A 23,649-nucleotide genomic window follows, 5' to 3' on the forward strand; every position below is an offset into this window, starting at 1 on the left:
GGTCAAAGGACACAAGGCAGGCAAGAAGCAAGGCAACAAGCGAGCAGCATGAGGGAAGGAGGAGGGAAGGAATCACAGGTTAAAGAGGTTCAAAGATCAGGACTGCTGGATGAAGGGCCCAAAAGATTATCTGTCTGTTCAGCAAAAATGCTGGGAGAGGGGGGTGGGGGGGATCAATTTCTGGACACTTGTCTATAAAAGTGCTACTGTGCTCTTCTAAAAAGTTATTCTCTTCTCTCAGAATCTTCTAGTAGAGTGCAATTAAGAGTATATATGTGTATGCATATAATACCCAAGTTCAGCACAATCACATGAGAATCACAAAACATCATTCACACACTAGTCCAATTACGTTGGGCCTAAATATATGTAAACATAAGTGCAATAGTACAGTAATATGAACCCCCAAAATCCTTAAGAAGTAGGACAATGAAAATACTGTGACTCAACATTTTGTCTGCCTTTCACAATTTTAACCCAATGCACAACTTCCCTCATGTCAGCCTGCTGTTACAGCGGTTAGAGAGATAAGGTGTCCAAACTTATGTTTACAGACTATGTCTAGTGTACATGCTGATAAAATGACCTCAGGGTCACTGTGCGCATGTAAGGCAGGTGCCTCGATGTGTGCTAAAAAGTACTGAATCAGTGCAATCACCATATAAAACCTTTTCTAAACTACTTTACAAAGTCAATAGGACATGATGATGTCCTTTTTGACAAATATTTATTTAAATCTATTCAACACGCAGTAGAAACATGGGAGCCAGACATGCCATTATGTAACTAAATTAATTTTAAAATAATCATAATAAGCCTCTTTAGTTTGGGTATAAAAAGTGTTGGTGACACATTCATGTTCGAAGAGTTTACCTTGCTGCCGATGATGGCGCGAACCTCATCATCAGGAGAGGTGGGCGTACCGGAGATGTCAGGGTTGCTGTTGCTAAGGCTACGAGAGCGGTTTAGGTTAAGGCTGGCTGGTCGAACAACAGAGCGAGCCATGGTGGCATAGTGAACAGAACCTCCAAGCCCTCCAGGGCCTGAGACAACACATAAAAAGAAAGGAAAATATAATTCCTGGGATATGAGGGGTGTCACTACTATTTACCAATATTATATATCCATCCACTGACCCAAACAGTTTAAAAGTGAAATATGGATTAGTGGTTCAGAACATGGATGGATGGATGGACGGATGGATGGAAGCCATTGGATAATGGTAAATTGCTTTTCAGATTCTTATGTCAGAAAAGCAAGCAGAAAGTAATAATGTTGCAAAATGCCAATGGTATGTGATATCTGATACTTTAACCTAAATAAATAAATCAATAAATAATCTTTGGTTTATGAGCAAAAACAGGAAATTAACAGGAATTGCACCTTCTCCCCTAAAGACAAGTGTAAATAGGAGTAGTATTCAATTATTCTTCAATTGGCAGCTAATGGATATAATTTGCATAATAACCAATAAATGCTTTTACAGTAGTAATTAAGAAATGCAAAACATTCTCACAGAATGCAAAAACACTTTCCATATCTATTAAACTGTCATAGATACCTGTTAAGGATGATTTGATGTCTTTAGAAGGCAAACAGAAGCAACATTGATATGGGAAGAAAAGAAACAGTTGAAAAGTAAAATGTAATAAAAGAAAAATATGACAGAAGTTTGATGAAAATAACAGATGAGGTAAGCAAAGACCAGAAAAAAAAAGACGGATGGTTAAAGACTGTATAATTAAATACCTGGCGAAGGCGAGTTGGGGTCAGTGCTGGGCAGCCGGAAGACATAGTGTATGTATGAAGAAAGCAGGCTGTTGCGGCCATGCATGTCCTGGCTGGTATCCAAGTACTTATGGAGGCGGTTTACAATGGCTGCCATAACCTCAAATGATGCCTGACCAAGATTCACTAAAAAGCACACACGCGCAAACAGGTTTAGACAGAACTAAAACACAAAGTATACTACTGCTACAGTACACAAGAGTGAAGTAATGGCCTCAGTGCATGATTGGGATTAGTCCCCAAAAAAATCTCTCACATCATATTAAGATAATTTCACAGTATAAATTAGAAAAATTAAATACATTTGGAAATTTTAGACATATATATTTTTTTCATTAATTGCTGCTTTCCCTAAAATAGCATGGCTGACTGTTAACAAGTGCTGAAAAACTGTATGTGTTATTAACCTAAAAGAGAATTATATTCATGCTATTATTTCCTATTATAAACTGACTAAACAAAACATGAAGCTAAAGCACGTAGCAGCAAACACCCTGCTTTCATTATGCAGTCTAGTTTGCAAAAATCAGAAGCATCACGTAGCAATTCAATTGATGCATACCACGTACAAATATTTAATCTTTTCATAATTGTCATTTACATCTTTATTCAGTTCTAAATCAAGCAGTAGCATACCAATTTGTCCAGCAATGACTGGAGGTCGGACCACAAGCAACACCAACTTGTCAAGTAGAAGGTGAAGAAATCGAACGACTGGCTCCAGCTGGGAAGAGTTCAGCGCTGCTATGCTGGACTTCAGTTCAGTTTCCAGGTTGTTTTCCATGATTCGCATGTCCCCAATTCGGACTGGGAACATGTGCTCATCCAGCGCATGCACCAATGCAAAGAACTTATCCAAGTATTGATCCTAGAAAAAGAGCAAGGTATAACAACAACAAGGTAAGTTAAGGACACAGAAACATGAAAACCATAAATGCAATTAATACAGTAGACAGTACAGTAATACAGCCAGTGCTACTCGAATAAGGCGTTGGACCTCCCTGGGGGAGCGGTGTGAATAATGCCAGTGGGGTGCATGTGATCAAAGGGAACTTTTTTATGTAATTGCACATCCACTACAGTAGATGGCAGTTGTGCTCCCATTGTCAAAGACTGACTGCTCAAGGAGAGAATGGTCTCCTGCAGAGGTGTACTTACAACTATAAATAAATGATATTATTTTTTAAGGGTGTGAATTGTCTAGTACCTGCCGACTCGATCCCTAGGTCACGATTCGATTTGATACCAATTAATTCCGATACGAATCTATAAATCGATTATTGCGATTTTTTCCCCAACTCAAATTTAGAAAATACTAATCAGTAAACTTGTACATGTACACTGTAAGATTTGAAGGTATGAAAGTAGCTTTATTTATCGGAAACTTCAGGCTTATAATTGTAAGCCACTGTATATGTCTGTTTAATGTTTGAACTCAATTGAAATAACATATTAAGGCTTAATGTTCCATTAATATAACATTCTTCAATGCTTAAAGTGTGAACCCAACCATAAGTAAGACGTTTTGTTGAATATTTCCATCAAAAATTGATGTTTAAACATTGATTTGGCCACATCTTGAATCAATACGAGAATTGTGCACTGTAATATTGCGATATATCGCTATTATTTATAGTTGTGGCGGAAAGATGGGGGTGGTGGTGGTGGTTTGGGTGCGGGAGTCTGGGGCTAGCAATATTGTATTCTTCCGAGTGATGTGTAACAAAAAATAATTGAGAAGCATTGCAGTGGGCTCTACTTTTCAATCCCTTTTTGAAGTATTCAATTTGGGTTACTTAGTGAAAAATATAGAGGCATAGACATGCAGAAAATTGACTTCTTAATGGCCTTAATGACAATTAGGTAGGTCTCTGTGGGACATTAAATAACCAATAAATCTTTTATTTGCCTATTTCTGAAATGTTTCTGTGAGCAAGCCATTATGTACTCTATACTAGGAGTGGGAATCTATGGGTACCTCAAAATTTGATTCAGATTCAGAGGCCTATGATTCGATTCAATTCCAATGCATCACTACATTGGCTTACATTTTATAGTCCATGTAAAAACACTGATACCTTTTCAAAACAATTGCAGAACTCTTGAAAGAGCAAGGATTTATATTTCACACTTTGACTTTGTGGCAAGGCAACCTGGTTTATTTACAATAGTGTGTCAACACAAATTTCAAAAAGTGCCAATGGCAGCATTTGCTGTAACAAATGTCTGTAACTTCTCCTATAACAATACATTTACAAAAACATTTAAACATATCAACCTGGTTTAGCGTAACCTGTATTTTAATATTTGAAAATGCAACATGCAGCAGACAACACTAGTGGCTTTTAGTTTTTTTATTTAAACTTTCAAAATTGATTCAACTTCTGAATCGATTCAGAACTTTTTTAATACAGCAATCGATGCACCCAAAAAAAGCGATTATTGGTCCCACCCGACTGGATACTGTACATAATAAGCACCTCCACACGGATGACATGACCAGGCTGGATGAAGTTCCAGAGGCACTTTTAAGTGACGAGAGACAATATGAAATCACTATCATGTCAAAGTGAAATGGTAAGCAGGGCTACCCTGTCTTATGCTGGATTTACGGATTAGCCGTAGCTGACGGGGTTCGCCTCTGATACACAGCACTTAATTAATTGCTTCGGTTAAGTTGTCGACAATGTGGAGGTAAGGGCATTAGGGTGGGTTGACCATGTGTCTGTTCCACATACATAGTCCGCACAGTAATTGACAAAATGCAATTCAGTAGCTTAGTCCTGCCTCCACAAGGGAAAATAATCCATGATGACTTGTAGCGGCTCACGCTGAATAAGAGAGTACATTTACAGTAAATACAACAAGAGTGATCAGAATAAGGACCAGCAGTTGATGAGCGAAGTAATCAATTTTATTTTTCACTGATGAGCTCAAAGCCATAGTTGATAGAGCTCGAATAAAAAATAAACTTCTGGCATAATGTGAGACGTACACACATTAGTGGCATCAGAGATGTGATTTGATCTTGTAACTGAGGCTATAGGCTAAATGTATAGATTACCTGTGTGTGGATAGTTGAAACGGCTACTACCTCCACATTGAATACACCACGATGGTTGTCCACCCACTTCATCCCTGGGAGAGGAACCTGAAGTCCAAAATAAAACCTGATTTAGTTTGTCTCGTTATGTAATGTATAGTAAATTGCTTCTGCTTATTTCTAACAACCATGTAGAATAGATTCTAGGAATATTTAGCATATTCTGGAAATACTCATACTGCATAGCTCAGCGCTTTATCTGACCCAAACTTGCATCATTTTCTATACTGCTTATCATCATTAGGGTCATGGGTGAGTTGTAACATATCCCAGCTGACTTTGACAACCTGAACTGGTCACCAGACAAGCAGGGTACATATAGACAGAGTAAAAAATCAAACTCCCATCCGCATTCACACCTATGTGCAATTTAGAGTCTTCAATAAACCTACCATGCATGTTTTTGGAATGTGAGTCAAAGTTGAACTATCTGGAGAAAACCAACAAAATAGTGGAGAGAACATTCAAACTCCACACAAGATGGCTGGAGCCCGGATTCGGACGCCTAACCTCAGAACTGTGTGGCGAATGTGCCAACCACTCAGACCACGTGACCTACATCATTCAATATATAAATTAAATAAACCTTTCTAATTAATATTGTTAACTGTTTAATTACTTACGTCTGGTGAAAGTACAGAGTAGGATTGTGGTGGTTTTTCGAGAGACACAGGAAGACAAAAGTGCCCCGTCCGCAAACGTCCATTCTGCAACATGGGGATCCACTGGAGAAGAAATGTATACATAATGACTATTACGTAATCAACTGGGTCGTGCTGCAGCATACAGCAGCTACAACAATATGCCTGCCGTTACTTCCTTTACATCAAATGAGTATAATTAACCCAAATATGTAAAAAATAAAAATACAAATCTGCACTATTCCTTATGAAACTGTGGGATTGCACTGCTGTTACCTACCGTGTAACCAACAGGGGTCTCCAACAGTGTGTTCTGTTTTTGCTGGCAGCTGACATGGTAGAAGGTGAAGAGAATGTGGTGGTGGTCCGATAGGGAGGCGGGAAGCTTGATCTTTATCTCATCGTGAAAGTCAGGAGATCTGATCAAGAGAGTTAGATTGCCTCTCACTCAATAAACATCCTTAACTCATTCAATCCCCAAAACGTGTAAAAATGTTTTAAATACTTTGTCCTTCCCTCCTAAAAACGTTTAAAAAAATAATAATTTTAATACATTTTTATTTTGTATGTGGGTGTGTATGTGCATGTGCGTGTGTGCGTGCGTGTGAGTGTGTATGTATTAGTTCACCTAAAACCTATAAAAAAATCAAATACCGTTCACCTAAACCGAACACTTCAGAATCCAGTCAGAGTCGTGAGGCCGTCAGGAGACCCGAGGAAGGACCAAAGAAAAGAAAGGAAAGTGAAATCCATCACTGACCAGACCCCACCCACCACCCACCACCCACCGGGCCCCCAACCAGAGTCCTTCACCAACCCCAGAAACATCTAAATTCCACCAAATCAGGGAGACCTCAAGAGACCAAAGGAGAGACTGAGGAAAGGAAGGAAGGACAGACGGAGCAGAGTGAGATCCACAGACACCAGCCTCCACCGATTCAACGACCAGAGGAAGAATCAGATTGTGTCTGAGTTTCGATAGATGCTGGTGTGGTGGCGTGCATGAAAATCTCCACCAAAGAGGGGAGCCGTCGACACTTTATTGACAAAGTTAGCCTGTTTGCTTGCTTTTCTTGTACAGTTCAAACTATTTATTAATGCCAACGGTATTCAAGTGAAGGACAGAGCAAGCGCAACACCTTCAGGGCCCCCAGGCCACGGCAGCGCCAAGGGACAACCCCCGGGCCCCACACAGAGAGCAAACCCAGGAGCAGGAGCTCTTTTTTTTTCAGTGTTTTCACCAGGAATGTCAATATTGACGAAACGTCGCTATATTCTAATGCTAATTGCTGCAATACGGAAACAGATGCAGATACGTTTTTTCCTGGTGAAGGAAGCAACTCTAATCTTTATTTTGGTAGGTTCCATGTTTTTATGGCAATAGAACACAATATTGTGTGGGCTTTGCAAAATCAAAGTCAAAATCCAGTAAAACAGCCAGGAGTGAAGGGGGTTACTTTGGTGAAAATGGCTGGGAGTGAATGAGTTAAAATCCATCAAACCACTGATGAATCACAAGGAGGGGTTTGTTTCTACAAAGTTACAAAGATGCCTTTTTTATTTTTTGTTGCTGAAGATTGTTCACAAATTATTTCTGAGGCTGTTCATCACAAGAGACTGAGGAACAGAGAAAGTCAAGTGATGCTAAAGAACCAAATTATGTAACATGGGAGAGAGTTTGTCTGCTGGCAAATATCCAAAAATACAACAGATCAAGTGCAAGCATATGTCTCAACTTGTTTCAAAAGGTTTCACAGGGTGACTAGTTTCTCACAGGAAAAAACATTTAGGTTTGATGTACTGCATATAAAAAGCAAGGCCACTAGAATCCACAGTGTTTTTGTAACCTTGACTGTTCTGGCAATCGGAAAGTACTGCAATTTGTGGGTATGAAAACTATTCTAATTAGTTCTTCATTTGAGTAAAATAACAAAAAGGGTCAATAATAAACCAGAAAATACATCAAATAAGAAATTAGATTAAAATAAAAACTGGGGGAAAAAGCAACTGGAAATTAAATTAAATTAAAGATAGTTGATACAGTTAAATTAATTCAAACTAAAAGTGGTTGATAAATTTTATATATATATAATATAAATGAATAATGAAAACTGTGGCAAACACTCTTACCGATTGTGGTAGACGACAGAAGTGTAGGCCTCTTTGTAGAAATCAGCACAGCTTGACTTCCCAAATATAACCTGGGGATGCAGTGAGGTGTTAAAAGAACTCCTTTACAGACATGGCTATATGATGACAAGTTGACAACCTGAGAAAAATAATAATATGCCACTGTTTAATCTTAGCATACCTGCATAGCATTATTTGGATCTTCTCCATTCATAAATTGCACTTTCACTGTAATATTACGGGCTGAGCCTTGGCGATTGGCAAAGTTGAGACTCTGCGGGTTCACATACAGCAAATTTCTGCAAAATGTGCACAGACAAAATAGTAAAAATACACAGGACATTATCGATCTCACAAAGTCACATTTGGGGGGAGGGTCCCAATGTTCTTACAAACTGCAGCAGAATGGATATTAGTTAGTTAGTCAGTCAGTTAGTTAATATTCCACCATATAACTATGGACAACAAAAAATCATATTTGACTGTCACATTGTTACAAATTCCCTAGAACAAAAACAGTAGAATGCTTATTTTTATACCAGTAATCTCTATAAAAATAATATAATAATATACATTAAAGAATCATTTATCTTAATGAACAAGAACTATTGTACCGTACAGTTTTTATACAGATGGGAGATTTTTTTAGGCTGATGCCAATACCAGAAAAAAATACCAATTTGCGATTAATTGGCTGATAAATAAAAAATTAAAAAATTGTATTACAATTGTTGTCAATTACATGCTGATTTTCTCAGTGCACACGCTTACACAGGAACTTGTAAACACACCATACTGTTCTGCACATTAATAGTTTTTTTCTGCGATTATAACGGTTTAAAGAATCCAAATCACGATTAAATTCCAGCCCAAGAATACATAAAGTCCAGCCCTGGTGCATCAAGATAAAAATAATTGGCAAACAACAGCCATTTGGCTGATTATTTTCGCCGATGTTTGATGGTTCATAATGGGCCGATTTAAGCGGCCTGTTGATTAATTGGACGAGCCCTACAGAAAATTCTTGCTTTCAGACTACAGTGAGATCATTATCTAATTTACAAGGAGCTAGTAACTATATTTCAGATAACCCCAGCTCTACATATAAGAGCTGACATTTATTCACCTGTGACTCTGCACAGAACTCAACAAAGTACAGATAGGACATCGCCAGGTCTGCATGCGTATTAACAAACGTCTTATGTGCTGTATCTTATGACGTGCTGTATCTTATGACGTGCTTATTAATCATTTTTTGTTACGCAACAAGGAGGAACACGATATTTTGTGCCAACCCAACTCTCTGCCGCAACTATAAATAGTATCATTTGTCTATAAAATTGTTGTAAGTAGGGATGCATGATAATATCGGTGGCCGATAATTATCGGCAATTATCGACCAATTAGACGTCAAACAGATAAACCAGATAATAAAGAAATCAGCCGATAATTATCGGCAATCATCGGCCAATTTGACGTCATAGAGATAAACCAGATAATAAAGAAATCCGCTTATAATAATCGACATGCCACGTTGGCCCATCTGTTGTGGTTGGGACTCAAGTTGTGCCCAACCCCTCAACCCCTTCCCTCTCCTTTGGTACTGTCGCATATTTGTGACGTGTGGGCTTTCTTTACTGTCCTGTTATGGAAAATAACTATTTAACATGTATTAACATAGGTTTATACTGTATTGTGGACACCTGTATTTTCTTTAACAATGGGCTTTTCACTTCTTGTACATAAAGCAATATCAAAGTGACCTTGACTGATAAGCCTGCTCGGAACAGACTATTTGCTTTCCTGTCTAGCTAAGACTTGTGTATATTTGAAGCTTCAAATATAGATGAACCCAAAACACACACTGTTTTTCCGGACTGTTTTATTAATCTCGCCTAACTACTGAAAATTCCACAACATCCTCGCAGTTTTTTGTTGCATTTTTAAAACGTGACTGTTTTGTTTTGGCAAACTCATAATGAGTTACTGGTTGTCTTTGAAGCAGCGATATCAATCATATTCAGCTTCATGGTGTTTTACACAATGTTTCAATGTATTTGTACATGTTAGATTTATAGTAGAAATCGAAAGTATATTTGAATTCAAGTTAATTTTACAATCAATTATCAGCTTATCGGTTATCGACATCGGCACGTTCTAAATTATTGGTTTATCGTATCGGTTGAAAATAGCATTATTGTGCATCCCTAGGAGCGAATACCCCTTTGACAGTGAGAGTGCCACTGCCATCTACTGTAGTGGATGTGCAATTACACTTTATTCTCATACAGCAAAAAAACAAAAAAACATGTTATTTTGTGTCACACGACAACCCTACAACCCAAAGACTAATCTTATGTGATGTATACAATACTTGTCAACAATAATAACTGCTCGGCAGGTGAACACCCCATCCCCCGCCCCATCCACACCCACACAATTTAGTGTTGGTGCCACTCTCATACAGTAACGAAAAAGTAGAAAATTAAATTTTAATAGGCAGTGGGAAACGGCCTGCTGTCAGCTAGGTTATATTATAGTGATACCACAAATAATATATTTGAATGTAGGGGGGGGGAAGTAATTTATTTTAGTAATAAAATCTTAAAAGCTAAACTCATATACTGATGCATTGGACACATAGAGATGTATTGTGTTTATTTCTTGTAGTCTTCTGCTAGTCACCTTACTACATGAAGCGCATTAAAATCATCATCACTGAGTGATTGGTTCCCTATGCAATATTCTACTTTTTGTTTTGACATGGTGAATTGGGGCTTTTGTTCGCTGTAGGCTATAATGATCAAAATTACAAGAACCAATTGAATCTCTGTGAGTTGTGCTTTTTGCATAGAACTACTCAAATCCACTGTACATGTCAGGGGGGGCAGGAGAATAGGAAGTACAAAGTAACCTAGGATCATCCAATAAACCGCAGTGACGTAGTCAATCCAGTTGGGAATGACTCCACAGAGATCGCAGCTGGAAAGACAACTTCCACAGAGGCATGGGAAGGTCTCTTGTCTTATAAAGTAATGGTTTGTCATCTGGCTGCATAAAAAAAGTACCGGTAGTCTTATCAAAATGGGAGACTTTCCCATGAACAAAATGTGGCTCTTAATCTAAAAGCTTAAAATTCAGTACTGCTAATTCTAAGGGAAGTAAATGGAAACTTTCCAAGTGTTTTGTGGGAGTTTTTCCCCAAAAGTCATACTGTTAAGTTGATTATGCAAAAGCATTTTGATTACATTCTTTATTACAGCTTTCTGTGGTCACAAAAAGATGAAGGAAAAAAAGAGGAAACAGTAAGGACAAATGAAGACGAACAATTAGTTTAGGAGCTCAATAAAAGGTTATATAAAAGGTTTAAGTTTTCAGATAGTTTAGTTTACAGGTATAGTTTTATATACACTACTGATTGCATATTAAAGTATAACGTTAAAAAAAGAAAACAAAATGCTACGTGGCGGACCAAAAGTAATCAAGCAAAACAATATTTTTTTTTAGATTTTTAGAATGTAGGTAGGTTATAAAATATTGGCAAATATTTGCAAAAAAATAGGCCACGTGCTTTAATTTGAAGTGAGCATTCGCAAGTGTGGTATGTGCATCAGAACTTGAAGTGGCATGTGCGTTTCCTCTAGCTTAAGGGTGTCAACTCACTGTTGTCGCAGGCCACATGGCCCACATCATTGTCATTATATTTTCCTTCAGAGGACCGTTATGAAGTCAGCATTATATCACTGGCATCACACTGAAACCTTATACCTCCAAAATAGGCACTTTTCAGGAGACCCCTAAAATGGCATGTTTTTTTAACCTTTTTTTTTTTTTTCAACATTACATCTTTAAAGAGAGTACAAGTGTGGAATGACCAATAGTACATATTTTGGAGAAGGAAAACTGTACTTCAAATATTGTTACATTTATTTTTAATGGGGGATTGGTAACAAAAATGCCTGCAACAATACTTCAATATATTTAAAAGTGAAGACAATATGAAATTTATGTGTTTTAGTCGATAGATATAATTTTCTGTCACAGGGCACATAAAATGACGTGGCGTGCCAGTTCTGAGTTTGACACCTGTGCTTGATTGGTACTTAGTGTTCATCTGCAGATGCTTCTAGCAACGAATGTAAGGAACTTGCATCTCAAACACCATCTTACAACCATCACACAGCATTTATTGTAAGAACAAAGCAGTGGATTTCCCCCCAAAACATTTATTTGATATATTTACATGCAATACATTTCCATTAAAGTAATATTTAATTATTTACATCTGTTTAATTTACAGATTTTGTAAGTGCAGTGTTAATGTTGACACTGTGCATAATGATACAGTGGCGTACTTTTTTTTGTTTGTGTTACAAATTGAAACTGTTCTGTTTTTATAGGCCATATGTTGGCACTTGGAAAGTGAGTATGTTTTGAGGTGGTACTCGGTGGGGAAAGTTTGAGAATGACCACGATGTTTAAAAAAAATTATAATAAAAAATTAAATAGAAAGAATGTGGAATGTGGATTGTCACGTGCTTTAGGTTACACATATGTATACTCTATATATCAGAACGGAATTTGTTTTTTTGTTTGTTTTATGTTTTAAAAGTGTTTAGGTCCTTTTTCACATATCTGATGATGGAAAAAAAAAGAGTGCACGATTCAAATATATTACCAAAAAACGCTATTATGACTAGAGAGCACGATAAAATCAAAATGATGCATCTTCACTGTCCAACCGCTTCAACATTTCTCATGCCTAATAGCTTAACTCTGGCACAAATTATGGGGCCACTCCCTGCTATATTCAAGAGAGCATGGTGCCAGGCTGACTCAGCGGGAGGCTAAATCAAGCTCAAGAGTATTAATTATAGATAGCATTATCAATCACAGTAATGTATGCATGTGGTTCTAAATTTTCAGATTGATCAGACAAGCTATCCATCAAACACCTGTGATGGCCATTGTTGGCTTTTTGCTGATCAGCTAAAGCTCCCACACGGAGAACCGGGGGTGTGTTACGAAGAGCGGATTGGAGTTAAATGGGTTGAAAGAGGGGGGAGATGTGTCATTTGCTCACTACTGTGATTTGTTTGTTCAGGAGGGGGAGGACTCCATGCGGGTTTAGGGGGAGGTGAGCAGCAAAATGGTAGGGTTTAAAGAGCAGCTAAGCCCCCCCCCCCCCCCTCCTCCTTTGAATGGGCAGTATATAAGATGGGGCAGCATGCTATTCTTACATTATATGTTGGAAGTGTGGTCAGAGGATAGAATGACAAGGGTCTTACCAGCACGTTAAGAGAACAAGTACTGTCAAAAAGCTGGCTAGAAATAGAAATAATGATGCAGTTTTTCCTTATACTGCTGCTAGCCAGTTCCAATGCTGCTGTTCCCCTGGAAAACTTGGACGGCGATGACATCGTTCTAATGCCTTCCGAAAGCCCTACAACATCACCAAGTCCAACAGAGGCAAAGTCTCGGTTTGCCATGCTCGATGACGTCCGCCTACTGGCAAATGGCCTCCTTCAGCTGGGCCAGAGCTTACGGGAGTTTGTCCACAAGACCAAGAACCAAATCAATGACATCTTCCAAAAACTGAATATTTTTGACAGGTCATTTTACCAGCTTTCAGTGGTCACATCAGAAATCAAAGAGGAAGAGGAAGAACTGAAGAGGACAACCAGTGTATTGAAAACAAACAATGAGGAGATCAAGAACCTGTCTTTGGAAATCAATTCAAAGATCAATAACATTGTACAGGAGCGTGCACAGCTGCAGAGCAAGGTGGGAAGTCTTGAGGAGAGGTTAAAAGGACTATCGCAGCATATGCTCCGGCCTGACCAACTCAAAGAAATTAGAGCACTCAAGGTAAGCAGCAGATAAAGTTTGAGAAATTAAAAAAATAATAATAATAAAATCTACATACGTACAGGTCAGGATGAAGCAATGTGGCAACGACTATCTACGGTAATCAGCAGAGAAAGAGGTGTTGCATAACTAAATGGCGGTTGCATCTCTGTACTCTGAACAAATCAATACTGTACTTGACACATACATGTTGTAGAGTTGCACATTCCCGAACTTCCAGCAAGAACTTTAACCTAGCCTAACCCATTGACCATCTTGTTGCAATGACTGATTAAAATTATTTGCTTCAAGATGTAAAACTGAACATTAGTCTATGTTTAGTAAAGGGGAGTCACCAACAACTCCTACTTCTTCCTTGTGTATTTAAATTGCCTCACCATTTTTATGCTGATGTCATGAAAATATAAGTCATTGTGTTTTTTATTGTTATGTTCAGGAGCTGATTGAAACTCAGGAGAAAACAATTACAAGTCTACTGAAAGCTGTACAGGAGCAGCATGAGCAGCTTGACCATCAGAACATCAAAATTAAGAATATGGAGGAAAAGGTAGACACTTTTTTTGTCATTGATGGTTGACAACATAGCTTAATAAAGAGAATGCAATGGTGTTTTGTTGTCTTGCAGCTCAACTATGACAGTTTCCAGGACACAGCTGCTAAACCGATGAATTCGGAGATAAGCGATCCAGATATGTTTGAGTATCTGACAAGGAACACATCTGATTTAGATGAACATGGTAACATTATTACATTAGTACAAAAATTCAATTTCCTGTCCAACTGATTTATTTAAATTAAATAAAAAAACTATGAAATGAAAGAAGAAAAAAAGACATTCACAGTGGTGCATTGTCCTAAATTTCCTTGGTCATTTCAGATTTGCCCATTGGCTGCAGTGAGTTATTTGAAAGAAAAGAGAACAAGAGTGGAATCTACATCATTAAACCAAAACAATCTGAGCCTTTTAACGTTTATTGCGAAATGGATTCTGGTAGGTTACTTTTTTTTTTTAAATGTATTGTCACAATATTTCTCAACGGGGCCTATTTCAAAATTTGCTGTTCATCATCCGTAACCGTATCAAGTCAGACTTAAATTTTACCACAAAAAAATATTCCCAATGAATTCCACAGATGGGGGTTCAACTGTAATCCAACGCAGGGTTGATGGGTCAGTAGATTTTGACCAGACATGGGAAAAGTACGAGAACGGCTTTGGAGATCTGGAAAGTAAGTACTGTTTCACATTGTAAATAATCAACTTTTTTTTTTAAAGTTGTTTACACTTGACTATATCAACGAGAATGTAAGAAGGGAAACTGCCTTTTGTCAAAAAAGTCTCAAAATCCAGTGTCGGAACAAGCAAAAATAGATGGAAAATAACGGCAAGAAGAATTGAGAGTAAATACAAGCAGACTTCATGTTGCTCATGTATTTAATATAATTTGATATCTAACTTAAGGAAAATCAATTGTTGTATGCAGAAGACTTCTGGTTGGGTCTGAAGAAGATTCACAGCATTACACAACAAGGATCATACATCTTGAAAATTGATCTGGAGGACTGGAAGGAGGATAAACACTGGGCTGAGTACCACTTCTCAATAGATGGCCCCACTGAGCACTATGCACTTCGTCTTAGCCACTTCTCCGGTGACCTGGTTGATGCCATGGCCAACAGTTCCAGTATGGGATTCTCCACCAAAGACCAAATTAATGGCAACCATCAAGCATCTAATTGTGCACGCAATTACACAGGTATACCTATAGTAGTCACACCAAAATAAAAATAAAAATAACCATAACAAACTCCATCATTTGCCATTGCTGCTTCTTAAAACAAGTCAGAGGAAAAATAATCTTGTGCAATCTTGTATCTCCTGCTATAACTTTTTCCAGGTGGTTGGTGGTTTACTGGCTGTGGAGAGAACAACTTGAATGGAAGGTATCTATGGCTTAGAGGTAAGGGACGTTCTGCAAGAAGAAGGGGTCTTCACTGGAAACCTGGCAACGGGTTGGCATATTCCCTCAAGATGACCAAGCTCTCTATACGACTTGCCACCACTGCTGAAGGTTTCAACTAAAATTGACCATCCATGCCAACTCTCACAACACTAAAGGCATTTTTCATTAACCACTAATGCACATCGCACAATCAACATTATACATATGCTAATCTATGAAACTACATTTTTGTTGTGCTGTACTAAGTAAAATAAAAATTTTGGGAGAGGCTCTTATAGCCCAAAGTCTCAAAATACTGATATGGTGAAATAATGCAACAATGCCATAAAGGTCATAAGCCTAATAGGCTTGATGAGCTGGGCATTAGAACTATCATTCCACAACATAAGTCGCTTGCAAAACAGAGAGAATGATTAGCCATGTTGACTGCAGTATTACAATAATGCGGTAGAAGACAAAACAACAAAGACTGATTGAAAAGTAATTGGAAATGTAGCCTGCTCAGCTTATCTTTTCATTTAACATGAAGATTCTAGTTGACTTGAGCATGTTCCCAGTGGCTTTAAAGGCAAGTGAAATATAGGATTGGAAATGGTTTTGTAGTGATATTGTGTTTGGTTTTGCCCATTGTTTGTTCTCATTTTTTACTCACTTAAGTATTTAAATCGTGCACCTGGTATTATGGTATGTTATTGGGTAAGATAAACATTGCTTGACAATGCATCTCCTATATTATTGGGTCACATTGACTCCTGTCCACTATACACAAATGTTCTGTAAATGTGTTCCATCATGTTCCATACAAGTGTTCCAAAAGCTCATCACATACTGGTAATAAACAAGAACTTCAAATGACTCTCCATTGTCCATTGTGACACTTTTAACAAGTTATCTCAACTCACTACACAGTATTATACGCTAAATATTTGCGCGTGAAAATGGATGCAAACAATTGTGCATGCAAACTGATGTGGAATCTACAAAACTGATGCAACAAGGATTACTTCTCTCAAACACGCTAAACTTCACGCTAAACAAAATTAGAGATGTTCTATACCACTTTTTTCCCTGACCGATACGCAACTCTTGAGTAGTCACTAGCAGTGTTGTCACTAACGCGTTACTAAGTAACTAAATTATTGTAATCTGATTACTTTCTTTCAATGCGTTAAATTTTCCAAACCAGTAATCCAATTTAAGTTACTTTCCTAAGTGGCTGCACGTTACTATTTTTTTATTACCTCATAATGTATGTAGAAGGCAGAATTTTACTGTCCATTTTGAAATGAATTTTGAGGAGAAAATGTTTCTTTTGCTTTTGGGAGTGACGTCACATCGCATGTCACGTTTTGACAAGAGTATGCCAGAGCAAAAAAAAAAAGGCTATCTGCATGACTGTCGTTCAGCTCTGGTACTTGAGAAAATGGAAACATTTTATAGTTACAGTTGCATCCAGCCTACATGTAAAAAAAAAAAATTAGGTACAGTTTGTAACCAGCCTGCAGGTGTAAGGTGTTATACACCAATTTCTGTATTGTCAAACCAGAGAAACAGAAACAAAGAAACATGTTCATGTTTCAAGTTTATGCACATTCATGAGTATTATTTAAGTAACCGGTTGTCATTCTTATGTTGAGGCAGCAAAGGGCGGAAATAGGTAAAAAGTAACTGATAAGTTACTTTACTTTGACAAAGTAATCAGTAAAGTAATTAGATTAATTTTAGAGGAGTAATCAGTAATCACATTACTTTTTCAAGTAATCTGTGATAACACTGTTCACTAGTCAATGCTACTGACACCAAATACCGATACTACTAGTAAATAAAATCCCCCACCCATAAATGATTTTAAAGAAAGACCTATATGTCCCCATATATAATTTTTCCTTAAAATTGCATGACGTTAATGGCAACTTTGTATTCATATAATTTCTTGTCCCTGATCGTCAAACAGCCGCAGGAGGGCGGACGATAATGGTATCGGTCACCGCCGTGAGTACCGATACCTTAAAATAAAACTGGTATTGTGGCACTGATACCGATACCTGGTATCGGTAGTCACCCATCATAGTCAGAATGATATCACCTTTGCCTCAATTTGATCCAAGAAAAACCCTGAATACTATACTGTATATGAAAAGAAGAACAAAAGCTCTCTTGCTCCCAAAGACCTGACCTAAAAGTAAGTGCTTAATCCAGTTTTGCAAAATGCAGAAGCTGGTTGTGCAACTTTAGCATGAGTAATATGATTTATTATTGATTTACAGATTGTGCTGATTGAGTTTACATTTTTAAAGCGCGGCTGAAAGGCAGATGCAAACCAGAATGCAAAGCAGTGCCCGTGCAGCACAGGCACATGAGTGGCGGAGGAGATAACAACCACTCATCTAAACGTCTTCTTTAGATTGCCCACAAAAATTATCGATACAAATAGTCTACACAGCAGTAATATTTTGAAGCTTCTGAATGATTTAAGAGCTGAATTAGTGCCAGCCACATGAAAAACTCATGCCAAGTCATCTAAGACAAAACTTCCTCGGACACATTTCTGTGTATCTGGGTCATTTTGTTGGCAAACATTTTGAGTAAAAGAGTGGTGGACAGCCAACTGCTCACTGTACATAAAGCGCCAGAGGGAAAAGATCAACGACAGTCATTAAACAAACACAAAAAATAATCACACAGTCCACACTGATGCAGGGTACACAGACAGACAGTAGTCCAAATTAGAGTGTTTTGTCTCCTAAAGATTATCCTGAGCGTATTTGTCTCAAGTTTGAAACTCAATATTATGCAGGATGGGAACCCGTGGCGATTGTTCTAAGACTGCAAGGGAAGCTACACTTCCCCTAAAATGTCCCCCCACACCACCCCAAAAAAGTGGTGAAATATTAGATAGTGTACATTTGACTAAATATGCGCTTAAACACCTTTATCAATGTTCAGAATCCTTCTCATTAATCCCCACAGCGCTACAGCACTTATACAACTTGTCACTGAGCGTCAACAGCTTCAATGTGAAAGCGTAAAGTGGGTTGGTCCACTGCATGAAACTGGACGGTCATTAGATAAATGCTGGGCTTTATTCCTCCCATCGGATGCTCAGCGTCTCTGGAGGTCAATGGGAAGTGGGCTGGCCTGGATGCTCGGCTTCTGCATTATGATTGGATGATCTGTCTAAAGGCGGAATCCCTCTTAGACTGACAGTGAAATTAAAGAAATCTGTGATTCAGAAGAATAAACCACCACCGCAGCATTTTCCAAGTGTTGTTCTGAACTCAGCAGTGACTTTACCCCAGTGACTTGTCTTTGTTGAAAACGACTAGCGTTACGTTTAGGGACTCTGTTCTGTCACTCTGCGGAGGGTATAATTTACATATAAATGAATACACATATCTGGACATCCATCTAATTACCATACACTTGGGACAAGTTAGATCAAACAAAACATGACTCTCATGCAGTTGCTGGCTTCCCCTAAATTACTGCAGGGATCAATTTGTTTTCTGAAACTCAGTCATATGTTAACCATCAGAGTTATCTCAGTCACAAAACCCGCTTTTATAGACAGTGCTCTCCACCACTTTAACACCATTTGGAATCTTAGCAAAAGATCTGTCTTTATAAATCATTCGCAACAATCCCAACAGTGCTGTAATAGTACAATCTGTAGAAAGAAACACTTAATTTAGCGCTCGCTACTTGGGATCTTAGTGATATAAAGCTCTAAGTATTAGGTCATTAAGGTCGTACAACATTTCTGGGAAGAAGGCTTTGTTTGCCCTCTCCAACATCTCCATACTTTACATACAGTCCCACATTAGACAATAACCATTTGAAGCAACTGATAAAAAAAATTAAAGGGAAAGCATCCAGTACCTGTATGTGGTGTTTGGCACATATACATCCCTGGCAGGAAACTCCAAGATCTCCCTGGTGGGGCGCACTCTACTGTCTGGGTAAGGTTTAACCTGCAAGAGGTCAGGTGTCAAGCAATAGTGGGGATTCTCTGGAGATGGAGAAATGTCCAACTTCAACTGGGCTGTAGGGAAAGTCAAAAATGGCAATGAGGTCTAGTTTGATGAAGAATGACAATTGATGTAGTTACTAACGGAAATAAGAATGAGGTAAATTACCTTGTTCTACATATAGTTTTCTTAAATAAATGTCAAAGTTTATGTTTATACCTGTTATGGGTCGAAGTCTCCTCAACACTGAAGAAGGTCTTCTCATATCAGCAAGAAACTTGTACAAGTCCTCATCGCTCAGCCTATCACCCTCCTAAAATAAACAAAACATTTAGGAGAGCTTTTATTTCAGATCATATGTGCGTGTCAATGTACCTGTTTAAAGAAGTTGGTGATGGTTAGAGTGGCAGGCCTAAAGCCAGTCAGACTACATGATTCATCTCCACTGGTGGTTCGTTCCAGGGACCGTCTTCCCATGATGCTTGAGTTCCGTCGTTCTGACCATGAGCCCTTTCTCTCTGCAGAAAGTGAGAAGAGTTGTTATGGCAGTAATAATCTGCAAAAGCTAAAACAAAATTACTTGGCAAGCTTAGTAATTGGATCCAGAACATTGTACACTCACAAAAGTTAAAAACTTGGAACATGAGCTATCAGTAATGCAATCAAAATCAATTGGTTTTACATGAACCTGCAACATAGTAGTTAGAGTAATTTCTAGACTATAAGCCTCTACTTTTTGCAGAATATACAGGTGCTCGTCAAAAAATTTGAATATCCTCGAAAAGTTTAACATTTTCCGTAATTCCATTCAAACTTTCATAGATTATACATTCAGGGCCCACCACTTAAGTGAATTAAAGTATTTATTTGTTTATTTTTACATTATTTGCGCTTCTAGCTCATAAAACCCATGAAAAAAAGGGTGTCAAAAATTGTCAATAATGTGAAGAAATCACCATGCATACTTTCCAGTGTTTTGCATGCAAAAAAGGATGGATGGACAGATGGTATTTTTTAAATCGACATGTCAATCTTCAATAGTTGGTTGGATTCCCTTTGCCTTAACCACTGCCTCGATGCGCCGTGGCATTACCTGGGGGTCCTGGAAGTCCATGCTTTATTAATGCTTGCTGTCAGTTCTTTGTTTTTGGGTCTGGTGGCCTCCATTTTCCTCTTGATAGTACTGTATTACAAGAGGAAAACGAGGGCCACAATAAAGAGGCAAATGAGGGGCCCCAGACCCAGAAACAAAGAGCTGGAAGCAAGCATCAAGAAAGCCTGGGCTTTCAGGAGTCCCAGGCGCATCGAGGCAGTGATTAAGGCAAAGGGATTCCCAAGCAACTACTCAAGATTGACATATCGTTTTGAAAATATCATCCGTCCATCCATCCTTTTTTTGCATGCAAAACACTGGGAAGTATGCATAGTAATTTCTTCACATTATTCAAATTTTTGGACATCGTGGGTTTTATGAGCTGGAAGCCCAAATTATGTCAAAATAAACAAATAAATACTTGAAATCACTTAAGTTATAGGCCCTGAATCTATAATCTATGAAAGTTTGACTTTTTGAATGGAATTATGGAAATTATTAAACTTTTTGAGGATACTCTATTTTTTTGACTAGCACTTGTAAATACTGTAGTTTAATGAAAATTGAAGACCTGAAAGGCTCATCTCCAGCTCAGTATCTCGCTCAAGACTGCCAGCACTGTTGACAATATTCATTAAGTGGATGGCAGTCCAAGCAAAGGGCATGCGGTATCGGCCAAGGCGTTGGCAGAATTGCTCCGATTGACTGCGGAGTTTCTCCAATTTTTCTTTATTCTACAGAAAAAAAGAGAAACACAACATGTCAACAAATAGCAACTTTCCCAAAGTTTCTTTTTTGTAATCATGCAGTGTACAGTTCATATTGTTATCATACAGCACGCACATTTAGTAATGTATGCAGGACACTATTAACATAACATAGACAACCATTCTCAGATTAAATGTACCTTGGTAGCATCAGATTCTTTAAAGACCATATAGGGTTCCGCACACTCCCCAATATCCCCTTGCTGTAGGACTTTCTCCAACTGTAGGAAACACAGTTACAGTGCAGCAAGAAGATGATCATAGAATTGCTTATCTTATATGTATTTGTATAAGATAATTAAGAATACTGCATCATTGGACAATATGATGTCATGAAATTGTGAGTGGCTAACCTTGATGACCAGAAAGACATCCTGAGAGGGATAGGTGATGGAGAATATAGCAGAGCGTGCTAAAGTGGAAATGGCTGCAGTCTGAATGTGTGGACGCAACATTGCCTTCGTCTGCTCCGAATTCAGGTCAAAGAAAAAGTTCTCTGATATCTGTTCAAAAATATATACAAATAAACGAAGTTATTTTTCTTGAACTGTCATCAGAGAAAATATAGAATGACACAATGTAGCTGTTGTGCTAATTTAAATGTCCTCTTTTCAAATAAGCATTAAATTCTTTCAAGTAAATGTCTATTCCACAAAGTGACTGCTTCCCTCTACTGTTCATCATCTAGTCTTCTCACAGATATTCAGTTTAAGTACTGAATTTGGCAAATTATGTATGTATGCAAGGCAAATTGGTACTGTTGTTAAATCCATCTCTCTCTTTTTTTTTATCTTAGGCAGCTGTCTAAAGTAAAGCCTCTTGCTTTTCACATCAGCACTTATAAACAGTAATCCATGCTTTTGTTTATTTTGTAGTCAGTCAGTCCTCAAGCATCTCCAGTTGGTCCAGAATGCTGCTGGTTGCCTCCTAACTGAAGCTTGTAGGAGGGCATGATTAAGGCATGAGATGTGCACAAAAATATCGGTGAACATCGATCACGGTTTTCGGACATCAAGTTTTTTTTTTTGTGTTGTTCCGATACCGTTTTTTGGCCCCCAATACAGATTCCGATACCCAGCTTTGCAGTATCGGCTAAGCCGATACCATACTGATACCTACGTTTTTTTTTCTCAACATGAAAAAGCTGTCCTGCCATTGGTTCAGAGCATTCAAGGGCCAATAGGATATCTTAGCTCGGCATGCAGTGAACATGTCACACATCAGTGAATGTCGTGCTGCATCCAAAGTCCTATATTAGCGTCAGAATTTATGGTATCGGCATGTTACTTGTTAGTACTCACCGATACCGATACCACTATTTTACCGATACCACTGTTGTTTGTTTGTGCAGTATCGGGGCCTCTGCCGATGCCAGTATCGGTATCAGAACAACACTAGGTTTGTTTTCAGGAAATCAGATGCCATTTATATTTATTTGCATTATTCATGCTTATTACCCACTGCCTAATCAAATGAAGGCCTGAAACATGGCCTTGCCAAATTAATGACATTTCAGGACTGACCTTATTTTTCATCTCAGAATATTATCTACGATCTACTTACCTTTTTCTTTTCTTTGACATCATACAGAGCCAAACTAGCAAATATGGGCTCAATTTCTATCTCAAACCTATAGTGGGGGACACAAACAAAGTGAATCACAGGATTAAATTACTTTTTTTTTTCTTTTTTTTAATAGTAAAATCTTCCCACCACATACTTCAAGGACAAGCACTTGACAAGTAGCCTCTGGCCAAAGTGTTCTTTGGGAACTTCAGGCACACAGTGCCGCTCAATTGGGTCCTCCTACAGAAGAGGCATATAATCACATAACATTATTAATAGTGCTGACGGCTGTCAAAGTTAAAGCGTTAACTAATTAATTAATCACAAAAATTATCACAATAATCATGTATTAACGTAGATTAATCTCACTATTAATTTTGACCACAGATGATTATTTAGCTGACAGTGGATTGTTTCATTAACTCTTTGACCGCCATAAACGTTATAAAACGTTTAGCATAAACCTAGGGAAGGGCGCCGAGGACGTTAAAAGACGTCCCCTATGTTTGTTTTTTGTTTTTTTGAAAACGGGTGCAGGAAAGCCTTGGGCAGCTGTGCTGAAAGTATCAGGCAGATCTGATTAGTAAAAGACTCGTTTTGGCCCCTAGAGGGCAGCGATGACTCTCTTTGCACAAGGTTGGATGGGTCGCCCACCGTGGGCGTCAGTAGAAGACGTGAGGCGGAGCTAGAGTGTTGAGGAGACAATGGCTGATGAAGCCACAATGGCAACCGGTTGCAAGCAGCTCACGCTTGAGCATTTTT

General features: G+C 38.2%; 2 protein-coding genes across 16 annotated transcripts in view; one reads left to right on the plus strand and one right to left on the minus strand.

Moving 5' to 3' along the window:
- dock7 (dedicator of cytokinesis 7) overlaps window positions 1-23,649 on the minus strand; it is a 66,916-nt gene that overhangs the window by 28,113 nt on the left and 15,154 nt on the right. For 8 of the 15 annotated variants that reach the window (XM_086089816.1, XM_086089812.1, XM_086089808.1 and 5 more), the window contains exons 7-23: window positions 23,042-23,127; window positions 22,885-22,951; window positions 21,675-21,824; window positions 21,462-21,542; window positions 21,126-21,288; window positions 19,837-19,979; window positions 19,681-19,774; window positions 19,373-19,535; window positions 7,844-7,961; window positions 7,663-7,733; window positions 5,813-5,951; window positions 5,515-5,616; window positions 4,853-4,939; window positions 2,425-2,656; window positions 1,750-1,914; window positions 1,562-1,582; window positions 874-1,043 (exon numbers count right to left, since the gene is read on the minus strand). In XM_086089816.1, the coding sequence (XP_085945942.1) occupies window positions 874-1,043; window positions 1,562-1,582; window positions 1,750-1,914; window positions 2,425-2,656; window positions 4,853-4,939; window positions 5,515-5,616; window positions 5,813-5,951; window positions 7,663-7,733; window positions 7,844-7,961; window positions 19,373-19,535; window positions 19,681-19,774; window positions 19,837-19,979; window positions 21,126-21,288; window positions 21,462-21,542; window positions 21,675-21,824; window positions 22,885-22,951; window positions 23,042-23,127 (2,052 nt within the window). The remainder of the gene's footprint in view (window positions 1-873; window positions 1,044-1,561; window positions 1,583-1,749; window positions 1,915-2,424; window positions 2,657-4,852; window positions 4,940-5,514; window positions 5,617-5,812; window positions 5,952-7,662; window positions 7,734-7,843; window positions 7,962-19,372; window positions 19,536-19,680; window positions 19,775-19,836; window positions 19,980-21,125; window positions 21,289-21,461; window positions 21,543-21,674; window positions 21,825-22,884; window positions 22,952-23,041; window positions 23,128-23,649) is intronic. The other 7 variants (XM_086089815.1, XM_086089814.1, XM_086089813.1 and 4 more) reach the window with 1 other exon arrangement.
- On the plus strand, window positions 12,916-16,349 carry angptl3 (angiopoietin-like 3). The gene is made up of 7 exons (XM_086089820.1): window positions 12,916-13,530; window positions 13,967-14,077; window positions 14,156-14,267; window positions 14,408-14,521; window positions 14,664-14,759; window positions 15,014-15,286; window positions 15,428-16,349. The coding sequence occupies exons 1-7, from the start codon at window positions 13,003-13,005 to the stop codon at window positions 15,610-15,612; spliced, it is 1,419 nt and encodes a 472-aa protein (XP_085945946.1). The 5' UTR covers window positions 12,916-13,002; the 3' UTR covers window positions 15,613-16,349.

Source organism: Leptonotus elevatus, chromosome 11, assembly GCF_054856555.1.
Source record: "Leptonotus elevatus isolate MCC_2025b chromosome 11, RoL_Lele_1.0, whole genome shotgun sequence".
NCBI lineage: Eukaryota > Metazoa > Chordata > Actinopteri > Syngnathiformes > Syngnathidae > Leptonotus > Leptonotus elevatus.